Source organism: Colius striatus, chromosome 6, assembly GCF_028858725.1.
Source record: "Colius striatus isolate bColStr4 chromosome 6, bColStr4.1.hap1, whole genome shotgun sequence".
Taxonomy (NCBI): domain Eukaryota; kingdom Metazoa; phylum Chordata; class Aves; order Coliiformes; family Coliidae; genus Colius; species Colius striatus.
The window spans coordinates 40,004,481-40,018,328 of record NC_084764.1 but is presented as its reverse complement, the minus strand read 5'-3'; the positions used below and the strand labels follow the sequence as shown (position 1 = coordinate 40,018,328).

Genomic DNA, 13,848 nt, shown 5'->3' with positions numbered 1-13,848 from the left:
TCCTGAAGTTTGTGTTGTGCAGCTGCAGTTAATAAATCTCAGCATAAGTGCAGGAGCTGTAAGGCAGATCTCAAACTGGAACTGGTGGCATCGATGCAGGGGTGGCAACCTTCGCTTTGACAAGCCCTGCAGTCCTCACCAGCACAATCTTTTAAGTTTACTTTTAGACTCGAGAGGCTTGCCTGCCTTTTTCCTCTTTCCTGCCTCTCCCTTGTCAACCACTGCTTCATGTGCAGAGACAAATTCTGATGCCCCTCTCGGCACATCCTAACCTGAGTCTTGGCAGGATTCAATACCACACACAGGCTTTTCTCAGTGGAAATGATTTCTGTCCCTAAACAGCTTGGAGCAAACACGTCCTTAGATACTAGAGCTAAGAGCAAATATGGAATGTGTTATGACTTCTCTGCTTGTGGAGCTGCCATAAAACGGTTAAACCACAAGCTTCTTTGCCTTTTATTTATCATTACTTGAAATCTGAAGAGCAATCATTTATCCAAGGTTTAAAATTGTACACGTTCCCCTTGGCTTCATATTTTGTCCCTCTGTGGTTTTTCACCTGAGATCCCCCAGGCTTCCTACCACATGGTCTCCAACCCATCCCTCAAGAGATGCTCGTAATTGCACGGCCCCGAAGCAGCACGCAAAGTTTCTCTTCTAGCGCAGAGGTTTCACTTTCAGTGAAGAGCAAAAAGCCTTGTGAGCTGCTCCCGTAATCTCATTACCCAGTTTTTGAGAAGCTGGAGGCTCCCTGCCAGTCCTGGTGGGGTTGAGTCATTGCCTTTGGAAAGGAGGGGAGCCTAAACAATGGTGAGAACAGTTTACTGTCAAAGTGCCTGCTCCAAAGCTCTTTGTAGTCAGGACCCTTGAGCTGTCCTCATTGAACTGTCCTGGAGCAAGAGCTGCTGAATTAAAAGACCCATCTGAGGCTTTTTGTAAGGGCGGCTGCTGCTTCTCCTGGGCAGAGAGCTGCGCGCTCCAGGGGGTGGATTGGCCACTGAGAGCTGCCAAATTGTGTTTCAAGACAAAGGGGAAAAACAAACAGCCCCCAGAGCCTGGCTGGATGATGTTACACAATGGCTGCTGCGGTTCGGTGCGTGCGGGCCTCAGGGCTCCTCATGCTGCGGGTACTCGGAGAAGCTGCTCTGCTGTGGGTGCCTTTCAGCTCTGCTGGAAAAGAAGCTGCTCTGCTGTGGGTGCCTTTCAGCTCTGCTGGAAAAGAAGCTGCTCTGCTGTGGGTGCCTTTCAGCTCTGCTGGAAAAGAAGCTGCTCTGCTGTGGGTGCCTTTCAGCTCTGCTGGAAAAGAAGCTGCTCTGCTGTGGGTGCCTTTCAGCTCTGCTGGAAAAGAAGCTGCTCTGCGGTGGGTGCCTTTCAGCTCTGCTGGAAAAGCCTTTCTTGTAAAGCAGTGAGCAAACAAAATCCTGCTGCCATCCAGGCCTGCAGATGCGGCGTCTGAGCAGGGGGCCACTCACGCTGGGGATTTCCTATAAGAGACACTTGAGGGGTCTCCCCTCCCCGAGCTAAAAGTACCACCTAAATGACATCCAGCACAGCCTGGGGCAAATGCCCCGTGGCTTTCACTGAGCCCTGCTTCTGTGTTATTTTATGGCCATTCCCTGTTTGTGTGCAACACCTTACCAAGCAGGCTGGCCTCTCCTAGTGCTGCTGGCTTCATTTGAGTGCCTACATGGAACTGAAAAGGAGAGAGGAGCATCTGCTGGGTTGGATGTAGCTGTAGGGAAGAGCCAAGAGTGAGTTTTCACTGGACTATTCAGTCAGTAGACAAGCACCTTGGGACTTCAACTAGATGCCTAACTTGCCTGACCTAATTGATACTAAAAGTCAAAGGGTCCTTGATGTCTCTGCAGAGAGAACTGAGCAGTGGTACCAGAGCTCGATTTTGGGGACAGCAAGCAGCAGAGCCCGAAGATGTCTCTGGGACACGCTGTTTTTCTTCAGGTTTGTGAGCAGGATTGTCTTGGTTACTTCTTAGCCATTAAAAAAGGAGCTTTAATAAAGTAACTATGAACTTGGGTAGAAGACCAAGATGTTTATCAGCTATAGGTGTGTGTAGGAGTGACTCTGCTGTGGTGACTGCAGATACCTCAGCAAAGCTGAACTCACACTGAAGTGAGCACTGTGGTCATGTAACATATTCCATATGTCTGTGAAAAGGTACAACTGAAAGTGGGGCTTTTTTGGTATCATCACAGCCCTGTTCAGGGTATACTTTGGTTAAACTTTGCGGTACAGAACATCTGTGACACTTAAACATCTGCAAAAGGCATTTTTGGCATCACTTGCATTTTCATCAGTTTTCTGTTACAAGCATTAAAGTGTCATAATTAAAGCAGTACAAAAAAGCTTGGGGGACAGAAGCCATCAGCTCTGAGTTACGTTCGCTTGAAAACATCATTCTCTCCAAGTCTTACGAATAGAAAATGACTTTAGAAGACAGTTACATTTGCTAAGGGAGCCCAGCAGCTGCTCCTGGATACGTTTTAAGAAGTTTTATTGCTATGTGTAGAAGATGAATTACCGAGTGCTTAACCTTTCTGCCAGTGCCCCTGTGAAAATCAGCCTGCCTTGCACAGCTGGGCTTGGCAAATGCTCATTTCTTCTGGGTTGGTTTTTGTCATGAAAAGGTAAAAGGATTTGTCACAGCGTGTAGAATAATGACACTGGTGATTCCTTCATATCTCTATGATTGGCTGACAGATGCACACGGGCTTAGGCAAGGAAGGCCTTAGGGTGGAAATACCTGAAGGGTGTATACCCAGAGCTTTGCCCTGTGCTTTGTCGGGGGTCCCAGTGTCAGGGGTGCCTTGTCTGTGGGTTCTGCAGCTTCTGCTTTATGGAAACATGGGAAGGCTGGGGCTCAGACTCCTGCCAAAGCCCTGTAGCATGAGCAGACTCCTCAGCCAGCAGAAGTTTAGCTTCAGAAATGCCAGTAAGCGCTGCAGTGGCTGCCATCCCATGCATCTGGGTGCTGGCCTGCAGATTCACGGTCTCCACAACCAGAGCACGCTAAACAATTTCCAGAGAGGCATTCTGAAACATTTTTGGTGCTTTGATGTTGGACAGGACTGGTCCAACAGGAGCCATGTTTCTTGGGCTGCTTAAGGTGCAGTAAAGGGTATTCATCTCCCCCTTGCAGCATGAGGTCTAGGTATTTTACTGAGAAACTTGCTTTTCCCCACTTCCAGTGCTGGCTGGAGATGCCATTTGGTAGCACTTGTGCAATGAAAGTGTTAGACTGAGCTTCTGCTGCTTTACCAGTGCCAGAGGAGTGAGACATTGATGCCCGTTACTAGCACAAGTCATCCTTAAAAGGTGACCTGTCCCCTCTTAACATTCCCCTGCAAATGTTCAGGTTTTACCTCTCCCGCCTTGGATTTTTGGGTATCTAGGGCAGAGTGATGCTGTCACTTGCTGTTTGCTTGTGAGGTGATGCTGATGGCCAGGCCATGCTCACCTGATCTCCTCACAGGATAAAGGAAACACTTTTCAGCTCATTTTACCTTCTGCACAGACTGTGGTTACATGTATCTTCAGCCATCTGGCTACAGTAGCCACTCAGGCAGGTCCTTTGCTCACACAAGTGTCTGTCAAATCCCTGTGAAACCAGGCAGCAGCAGCTTGCAGGGGGTGTGGAGGGGCTGACAGCCCATCCCTGGGTACAGTGTCCCTCATCAGAGGGGACTGGGACGTTTCTGCACACTGCAAAGGTTAAAAGAGGAGAAGACACTTGCTGTCAGGATGTGAACCTGAAGCAGTGAGCACTGTAGTTAAAAGTAAATCCACTAAATACTGCTATCACAAGCTTTCTAGAAAAAAAAAAAGTGATGCTGATACTGAATAGCTGTCTACTAATCTGGAGACAGAAGGTATAAATCCTGTGTAAGCAAAGCCCTCGGAAGCACAGTGAGAAGTGACCTCAGCATATGCAATGCAGCATCAGTGAATGAGAACGTGGGCTAACAGTGGCCAAGGCAGGAGGCTGCTGCTTGGCTTGTCAAAGCCCTCCCACAGCAATCTGCCAACAGCAGGCCATGCCATACTACTGCAATCAGCTTCAGCTTCTCTGTTTATTAAACCCCAGCCTTTTCTTTCCCCTCCTGGCCACGGAATGCCAAAAAGGACTGCAATGGGGTGGCCTTCTCAGAAGTCCAGCTGTAGGAAAGTAGATTTTAAGCAGTAAGAAATAAGGAGGGAATAGATAATGAAGATGGGTCTGCCTGAAATGACATGCCAGTTAATTTACAGCAGGAGCTGTGTCAGGAGTCTCAGTTCCCCAAGACACAATCACAGCATTTACAGGATTTGCATGTTTCATTAAGAAAAAGCAATGCACAACTTCAAAGGCAGCCTAAGAAAGGAACTGTTCCCACTGAAGGTTCTAAATCAGATGCTGCACCCTCATAATACAGGTGTGACAAAGCTCTGCTGAATTAGTTTTCACCTGAGCTGAGATGCCCTTGGGAAGCTGAGCAGGGCTCTGGGCAGCATGGCAACCCATGTGTGGCTTTACCCTTTTTTACAGGGCAGTGGTACTAAAGGCTTCCAAGCAAAAGTTGGTCAGTGTTAACCCTCCTGGGACAAACAGCATAAGAAAATGTTGTGAAAAGCCCTCTGTCCCTCCTGGCACTGGATTTTCAACCCACCATTGCAGGATGTAAAGCCAGGTACAGGCACTGGGGCAGGGAAACCAGGGCTGTGATGCAGGAAAGGAGACTTCTCAGCAGGCAGAAGCATGATGCCAGCCATCAAGCCAGGCCTCTGTGGGGCCCATGCCAACATGGGGTGTCGTTGTCCAAGCCCCACAGCAACAAAGTACCAGGCAGCCACTCACTCACTCCTCCTCCCCACACCTCCTGTAGGATGGCAATTGGAAAAGAAAACCAAAACCTGTGGGTTAAGAACAAGTATAACAACTAAACTAAACTAAAATATAATAACAGTAGGGGGGAGTGAAGTATATCAATAGTAATTAAGAGAAATAAAACCTGGGAAACAGACAAGTGCTGCCCAGTGCAGTTGCTCCCCACCTGCTGACCGATGCCCAGGCAGTGATCTGCCCCTCCCAGCCAACCCCCCCAGTTTCTGCACTGGACATGACATCCTATGGTATGGTTTGGGTCAGCTCTTCTGGTCAGGTTCCCTCTCAGCTTCTTGTACAACCATTGGCCTCCTCACACCCCCAGCCCACTCCCTGGCAGGGCAGGGAGAGAAGCAGAAATGGCCTTGATGCTGTGCGAGCACTGCCCAGCAGTATCCAAAACATCCCTCTGTCACCTACGTTGTCTGCAGTGTAAACCCAAAATATAGCCCTGTAGCAGCTACCAGGAAGAAAACTAACTCTATCCCAGCTGATATCAGGGCACAGGGGTGGAGGCTGGTGCTCGGCATCACCCCCCTTTCCCCGCAGCCATGCCGAAGGGTCCCGTCGTGGCAGCAGTCGCCTCTGCCACCCCACAGCAACACCAGCCCCGACAGAGCAGGCACCAGAGCCTGTCATTAGGGCCCAGCATCCCCACCAGCCCCTGTTTATCCCAGTGGTGCGGTTGGGAGCCGCTTACTCATGGCTGTAATGAGCAGGGTGCAGGTGAGCGTTCCTGTTGTGCCTGTTGCACACGCCTGCCGGCCCCAGGCTGGCGAGCCGGCCAGCCCCCAGCCCGCTGCAGCCTGCCTGCAGCCTCATAGCTGCTCCCCAGAGCTCAGTGAGGTTGGGGCCGAGAGGCTTCCGTGGCCTCAGCCTTCCCTGCCTTGCTCCAGTGAGAGATGAGTAGATGGGAATTAGGTTGCAGGTTGCCTGGGCTGTGACGGCGTCCACCTGTGCCGCAGCCACAGAGCCCGACGGCTTCATGCAGCGGCAGCCCGGGGAGCTCTCAGCAGGCAGAATGTGGGTGGCAGAGGCTGCTGGCAGGAGCCAGGGGATGCATCGCTCCTCCTCCTCAGTGGGGATGCTCCAGAGCCCCGTAGGAGTGGGAGCATTTATGCTTCCCACCCAGCTGCCATCTCGTCAGCCTCACATCACACAGAGCTGTCACGGCACCGAGCTTTGACGCATCGGCACCCTCAGCCTTGTGGCTTCATGAAAATGGCAAATGGTGAGAGCAAATGTGACACCAATGACCAGCTTTGGGTCATAGACATGACACCTCTCCTGTCCCAAGATTTACCTTATTCTCTCTGTGACAATAGCAAAGTGATGCTCGGTATGTCTGTGCCCTGGTAAGGACTCGGTGCTGGAAAGGCACCACCTGAAAGGACAGCAGTGCCTGCAGAAGGGACCCTGCTGGGGCACCTACCTTGGTGGAGAGGATGGGTCTCCTCTTCCAGGATGCAGAAGTGTGAAAGGATGATTTGTGCTCAGTTTAAGTGAGGGACTGACAGGGTGACTGCCAGTCAGCTCTAGGTGCAGATGATACTTTCATCTTCGCAATCTGAATTGCAAAACGTGTTTTCCTAACATCTCCCACGCGTTTGTAGCCAGCATTTATGTAACAAAACCTATTTTAAAATGCTGGGTTTGGGTATTTTAGCTGAAACCTACTTTCCATCTAAATGGGCTTTCACCCCACTGCAGAAAAATTCCGTTATTTAGCACAGAAGAACTGCACTCCTCACAGTTCTCTGCAAGGAGAAACTTTTGCCTCCTAAGAAATGTTAACCTATATTGTTGCTTAAATAACTGTATAAGAAACAACTAATCCCTTGATTAGTTCTTTCCAAATCACATTGAATTTAAAGATTTCTAGCTGGTTGCAAATGAAAGTGTGTCATCATTTAATAGCACCCAATAAGAGCTAACAAAGAAGGTTTCTCTGGGAAATAAAGCTGCAGATGTAAAATGAAATTAAAGCCAATTATTTAAATCAATCTGTCCTCTTGGAACACTTCATCGTTTTGAGTCATTCCTGTTGAAACCCTGTGTCTATGACAAGCAAGATTAGGGCTTCAGTGCACTTAATGTACAAGCCCATCAGCAGGGCCTGGCTTCCACCCCTCCATCCTTCCATCCATCCACCCATCCCAGGCACAGACTCAATTTCTTATGTGCTTTTGTGAAAAGACTCTTGGGTTTTAATCTTTTATACGTAAGCACACATATGAAACTGCCCATCATTTGTACAGGGACAGCATCTTAAATTCAAACACTAGATTCCTGGCTGCTGTAGGTTTGGTCCTGTGAAGCTACAGTGACCTTTAGCAGCTGGAGCTCCGGCCCTGAGCAGCCTGTGTATTTCTCTTGGTGTCCCAGGGCAGGAAAGAAATGCAGTATCTGTTTGTGCCATCATTGTCTACCAGCACTTTCCACAAGGAACTTTTCAGTGGATACACTTGTTTTCTGCTGGGCTCAGTGTTGACATAACAGAAAAGCTTTTTATCCCCCTGGAAGCCTTCCTGAGCACAAGTTATACTATTTAAACACTCTTTGCTGCTAATATAAAAAAAGCTGTGGGAAATGAAAATACTAAAAATGACAAATGGCAAAGCAGGGACAGAGGACATGCTGAATACAGAGCCAAACTGCCCCCATTAAGGACAGCGCTGGAAACACCTGGAAGAAATGCAGCAGCACAGGCTGTAGGGTGAGCAGAAGAACCAAACAATTCATTGAGATGCTGCTGCAGAGCAATCACTTCCATAATTGAGAGGGACAGCAAGCAACAAACTCCTGAATACAGAGCCAGAGGGTGCAAGCCCAGGCTGAGTGGGACTACAACAAACCAAGGTTATGTATGGTTCTGGTTTATTACGGCTGTTGGTGAGGAATGTGGTCCTAAAGCCAGGCTGCCTTTCAGTGCTCTGGACAAACAGGTAGTCACTGGCCTGGTACTCCTTTACTATAATACATTTATCATTCCTTCTCCTAAAGAATTAATGTTTTATTCATATTCAACTCCCTAATTATAATGAAGGAGTAGAGAGTCTTAATTAAGTCATTAGTGGCTGTTGGGAGTCTGTGTTTTGTTCTGTAAACCTGGAGGAATAAATAGAATTAATACTATTAAAATGTATGACTTTTTATTCCCCCATATTTTCTGTATGTTGTAAAGTGCCTCGAGAAATGACATGAAAGATACCATGATGTGGAGCCCACCTGAGCCGTAACAGAAAGGGCTGAAACACTGAACTTACTGCTCCCCATCCCGAGGAGCCAGCAGCACCAAACCACATGCCTGGAAACAGCAACCTGGAGCCTTGGGAGCAGAAAACATGAACCAGGAGCTCAGAGAGAAACCAAACCACCCACGTGGGATCAGCCAGAGCTGTGCCTTTCCACACACGGTGGGGCTGGGTCCTGCTCAGGCTGCAGAGCCTCAAACACTTTCCTCTGGCACCTGATAGGGAATTGAACCGTTGGGGGCAGCAGGATGGCTTTTTTTAGCTGCTGGGGGTTTGTGAACCTTCACAAATACCTTGCAGCAGTCCCTAGGCAGCCAGGGCTCTGCAGTGGAAATGACTGGCCAGCAACTGAAAGGAAACCTCCTAAAAAGAGCACAGGTGTAGCAAGCCTCCCAGGAATTCAGGTCTGCTACCAAGATCTCCTTCTGCTCACCATACAGCTGGCTGAGAAAGCTGGACACAATGGAGCACCGCTGTGAGATTATCCTTTCATGTATAAAATCTCTGCCCACCCAATCACGAGGCGAGAAAAATAACAGGTACATTCAACTTTAATGAAATAATCATCAGTTATATGTACAGCTATAACAGAGGGAAACCAGCTACAGAAGGGATGCAAACACAATCCTGGATGTGGAGCAACAGTTGCGGGAGCCAGGCTGGACCAAAGCATTTCTGCCGTTCTCCTCCTCTTTTGAAGATGCGCTTTGTCTGAAAGGCAATACTGAAACACATGAAATCCTCCCAAAATGACTCAGTGGGCTGACAGATGCCAGCCTGGCCCCAGGGAGTCACCTTGTGTTTCTTTAGTAGAGCCTGGCCATCCTCCTCTGCAGCTGACAGCAGTAGGACCCCACAGGGATGCTCGACTGCGGTGCCCGGTGTGAGCCCATCGGCAGCGTCGTGTGGCTCTTGTTGGGGTGCTGCAGCTCCTCCAAAGGTACAGAGAAAAGTCCTTAAAGAGCCTCTTTCAAAACTATGGCAAAATACCTGGAAGGACCAGCATGAAGTCTGAAGCCATTAAAACTGTACACACGGGATTACTGATGTCTGACAACTCGTTAAATGAACTCACAGAAAGACTTTTTTTTTTTAACATCTGATTTTTCCTCACGTTTTGCTTGCACAGAAACAAGCCGTGGCACCCTCTGCTCTCAGTTCTCTCATAACAACGGAGGTGCTTTACCCAAGTTTAAGACGTGGGCGTGCACCAGGTGCTAGGAAAGTTTACAGCCCTTGTGTTTCAGCAGGAATCCAACCGCTAGGCTTGGGAAGGGAAATCTCAGCGCCCTGCCTGTGGTCAGTGAGCGATTGCCAAGGCGAGGCTGCTATTTCTGTATCAGCTGAGAAATAGGCAGGAGGATTTTCTCAGCCGGGCTGGCTGACTCGCCCGCAGCTGCACATAAATCCCAGCCACGCAGACGCAAACCCCAACTATTCAAAAGGCCCCTTTCTCTGGCTGGAGGCTGTGCTTGCACACACACGCCACGCTGGCGCAAACCCCCTCGGAGCAGGGCAGTTGGTGGGTTTTGATGGCGATTGGCCTGGCTAGGCATTTTCCAGCCATGTCCCCAGGCCCTCATCTCTAGATGTTTTTTTTCCCTGAGGACTTTGGTAAGAAGGCTCTGGCATTTCCCCACTTGTTTCAGAGCGAGAGACGTGGCACGCCAGAGCCAGGCAGCGCCCGGGAGCAGCAAACCGGGTGTAACACACGTTTCCCAAGGGATGCCCAGGCTGCTGATGCCAGGCAGGCTTTGCAGCCAGGCTGTGCAGGACAGGCTGTCCCCAGCACCTGGGGATGCCGACAGCGCTCACACCAAATCCTCTCCCCACTCTAAGTCCAGCGCTGGGAACACATTGCAGCCACCCAAATGATGTCGACACTGAGGCAATAGTTGAGTGCTTACACGCATGCAGCTCACTGCTATTTATAGCACATGCCATATATAAAAAATATGCTACATCTGAGGACATCTTCACCACCACAACGTGATTGGGATGGAAGAAGGCGAAGGAGAGGGGCTGCCCTCCTGCTCGGCCCGCTCAGCTGGTGCTGCTGGGAATTTTCCCCTTTGAGGTTAATGGTATGAGAACAGGCCTCTCCCCCGGCAAAGAGAGCGATGTTGTTTTCCTGGCACTTGTGCTGCCTGGGGTCAGTGAGGCGAGCAGCTGATGCTGTGCTTTAACATCTCTGGAAAGGCACAGGCTGCTTGTGACAGGAGAAGAGGCTGGGTGAAAAACGCTGCTCGCTACAACCATCCGGCTTCACGCGACCTGACAGCGGAAGTGACCGCCACTTCTGACATCCCTGTGTAGCGAGTACCTGTCTGCAATGCTAAACACCAGCCTCAGCCTCTCTGGCGTCGGTCGATGTCTCTATGTTAACGTTGAAGCCGACTCTCTCTCCCACATCTCTGCCAAACCCCAGGGCAAAGCTCCAGCTGCATCCAACACACCCCCAGTCTGGCCCAGCAGCGGGTGGGCCGCTTGTCACCTCTTGGGACCTTCTGCTGAGTGCACAGTACATACAGATCCACAGCACGAACAGCAGGGAAGCCTCACATGGACGACAGCAGAAATGTGGCCTTGATGCCAAGAAACGAAAAGCACAGTTGCTGCAACCCCACTGCTCTTCCCCAGCGAGGTCGATGGTGCTCTCTGAAGCCCCAGCCCCAGGGGACACGCCGTACGTAGCAGGGTCTGCCCCACATCCCAGGATCCGTTTCACACAGACACAAGACTGAACAGGCATGCAGGATTAACTACACCTCAGCCCCGGGAGCCCTTCAAGCTCTCCACGCACCCCCACAGGCCAAACGGAGCTTTAAATCACTCCCTGTACTCCTTCTCTTGGGGGGCACCGCTGCCATCACAGAAAACTGTTGTGTTTATTCTGTTCCAGGGCCATTTCGTTGACCAGCTGCTCTATGGACGACTGAATGGCCGCCTTCACGAGGGAAGAGGCGGTTTCTATGAGGAGCAATTCGTACTGCTCTCCAGTCCTGTGCCCCTGGTCACCCAGGCCTTTCTCCTCTGCCTGGGGTCCGCCACCAGCCTCGGGGCCTTCTTTTTTACCAACGTCAAAGCTCCCGCTTGATTTTTTGTTCCCTTTCTGCTTACTCCGGTGCAAAACCGGGGACGGCTCGTAGGCCTGGTCAGAGTCGGTGTTGTCAGAGTCCTCGGCCTCGGTGACAGTGATGACGATGCCGACGCTTGCGTTCGCTTCTAATGTCACCTGATGGCTGGAGCAGCCCTGCACGCTCACTGCATCGCCTTTAACCTGAACGAAGTCCATCACAGTCTCTTCGGCTTTGTGCTCCTCGGGAGGATTTACGCTCTTTTGTGACTTATCGCCTTCGGGCAGCTCTCGGCAGGTATTAGGGATTTCCTGCAGCTCAGTGGTTTCAGGGGTGCTGTCGGGTTGATCCTCGGGAAGGGGTGTTTCGGGAGCAACTTCCCTGCTTTCCTCATGGACTGGGGTTTGGGGCAGGCTCCCCTCCTGCAGCTTCTCCTGGGCTGTTTCATTAACCTCCTCGGAATCGGTTATCTCTGGCTGAGTGGTGCTCTCTGGATGTTCCTCTGCAGCAGGTGTGGGCTCTGTCAAGGGCTCACTCTTCCCAACAGAGCCGTCACTTTCCTTTGCTGTACCCTGGTCATCCTCCACAGCCACGGGGCTGAAGGATTCGGACTTGTCCGTCGGGGCCAAATCCTCCAGCTCTTCAGTAGCTTTACTCAAAACACCCATCACCTCGTTTGCTTGAACGCTGCCCTCCGACTCCTCCACTGCTTCGGAGGGGCTGGGTTTTTTCTTGCCTCTCGAGAACCGTACACAGGGCATCTTCACCCCAGAGCTCGGCCGTTTCTTTGGCAGGCCTTGGGCACAGCCCTCCTCAGTATCCACCTCCAGCTGCACTTGGCAATCGGAAGACGCCTTCTTCCGCGAGGAGGATTTCTGCCTTCTCCGAGGCCTCGTGAGGTTTCTGATGGCTGCCCAGGCTCCTTTGGAGGATTGTGGCTGGTTAGAAGCTTTTGCCTCCCCGTGGTCAGTGCTGACACCTTGGCTTTTCTCCTCCGAGGCTCCTTCACACGCATCCTTCACTGTCAGCCCCTTCTTACAGTGCTTCTTCCGCTTCTTAAAGCAGAGCATGGAAGGTTTTTCTGTCTGCTCCTCTGGTGGGGAGCAAGTCGCCCCTGTGCTGGGAGCCTCTGCCTCTCTTGGGTTCTCCATTTGGATTTCCTTAGCTGCCTTCACCATCTTTGCTCCCCTCCTTCGTTTGCGGTCTGTATGGCCGATTTTCTGGATTCCTGCATCAGACACAGGAACTGCAGAGATGCTCAAAGTGCATTTTTGCCTCCAATTGTTCTCAAGACAACGTCAGTTGCGTTTTAACGAGCGGATGTGGCAGCAAAGAGGAGTTCTGCTGAAGCTATCACATCTGCTTTATAACTCCTACTTTGGCTTATTGCTCACTTCATCTCTTCTCCGAGGAATCCTGAGTAGATGTGAAGTCGAATAGGCTTCTCCTGGGCTTTGCTGGCCACAGTCACTCACCTCCGGGACAACCCACTTCAAGTTGCTCTCAGTCTAACAGCACGACTACTTAATTGCCAGGCTGACATTACTTACTTATTTTTTCCCCCAAAGGATGACAAATCAAGCCAAGAGTTAACAATTTTTATTCACCCCACGGACCTGGCAAGAACTTGCACTTCCTTGAGCTCTCTGCGATTCCAGACTGCACAGGGAGCTTGATTGAAGCACCAGTAAAACCAGCGGCAGCCAGTGGCTGTTTCCTGCCCCCAGTGACAAGGTCAGATGCTGCTTTGTCTTGGCTTTGCTTTCTGCTTCAGTTCCCCTTGCAGGTTACGGGAGGTTTGCTGCGACGCATGGCCGACGCTTCCATCTTTTTATCTGTAACACAACAAAGAAATCATTAGACCCGTAGAGCAATTTATTTATCCTTTTAAGAAAGTATTTAAAAGTTTGGGTTGTTTTTTTTCACAAAGAACTATTTCCTTTTGGGAAGCAGGCCATGGCTGGAAAAGCAGTTCTACCTCTGGGTGCACCACGGCTGGCTTTTCCCCACTAATTAGCATCAATGCCCAAAGGCAAAATCAGGCCATCAAGACATCAACCCAGTGATGCTCCAGCACAGATTTATTTTGCCATTTTCTGTGGTAAAAAGGTGACTTTTCTCTTTCCATTTCAAACCATCCATATGATGGCAAACACATATTACACATGCACACGCATATATTTGCTTCTCCCACGGTTAGCTAAATCTTTTCCCCACCGCTCCATATGCACTCATAGTTCCAGCTAGGGAAATTACACCCTGAGACAGCAGATATTTTTATCTTTAATGCACCATATGACAATATGCAAAAGAAACACAGAATACAAAAAGCAGGCTTGTGGAATACAAAAGCCAAATCACATGGTAAAAAGGGAGCTTATTTATACTACGTGCATGCCTCCCATGGCAACCTCAATTAACACCGCGTGTGTTCATCGGGGAGATGATATCGTGAGATGTATGTCACACTTTAATCAAATTAAGTCAAATTAAAAAGCGCTGCCTTAAGCATCTCCAGAAACATTTCTGGACCCAAAGACGCCAAAACGTGTTACTGCAAACAGACCCAACTTCACCGGGATGGCTCGGGGACTCCAGGCAAGTCTCTTCACCCCGTTTTGCACTTTGCTGTTAAGTA

General features: G+C 50.1%; 1 protein-coding gene across 1 annotated transcript; it reads right to left on the bottom strand.

Annotated features, from left to right (window-relative positions):
• Positions 1-11,002: 11,002 nt before the first annotated feature.
• Positions 11,003-12,690, bottom strand: AKAP5 (A-kinase anchoring protein 5). Its single transcript, XM_010202817.2, has one exon. It carries the CDS (start codon positions 12,386-12,388, stop codon positions 11,003-11,005), a length of 1,386 nt encoding a protein of 461 aa, XP_010201119.2. The 5' UTR covers positions 12,389-12,690.
• Between the last annotated feature and the right edge of the window lie 1,158 nt (positions 12,691-13,848).

Excerpts from the sequence above, each read along its gene's own strand:
- AKAP5 (XM_010202817.2), bottom strand. The coding sequence starts at position 12,388 with ATGGTGAAGGCAGCTAAGGAAATCCAAATGGAGAACCCAAGAGAGGCA.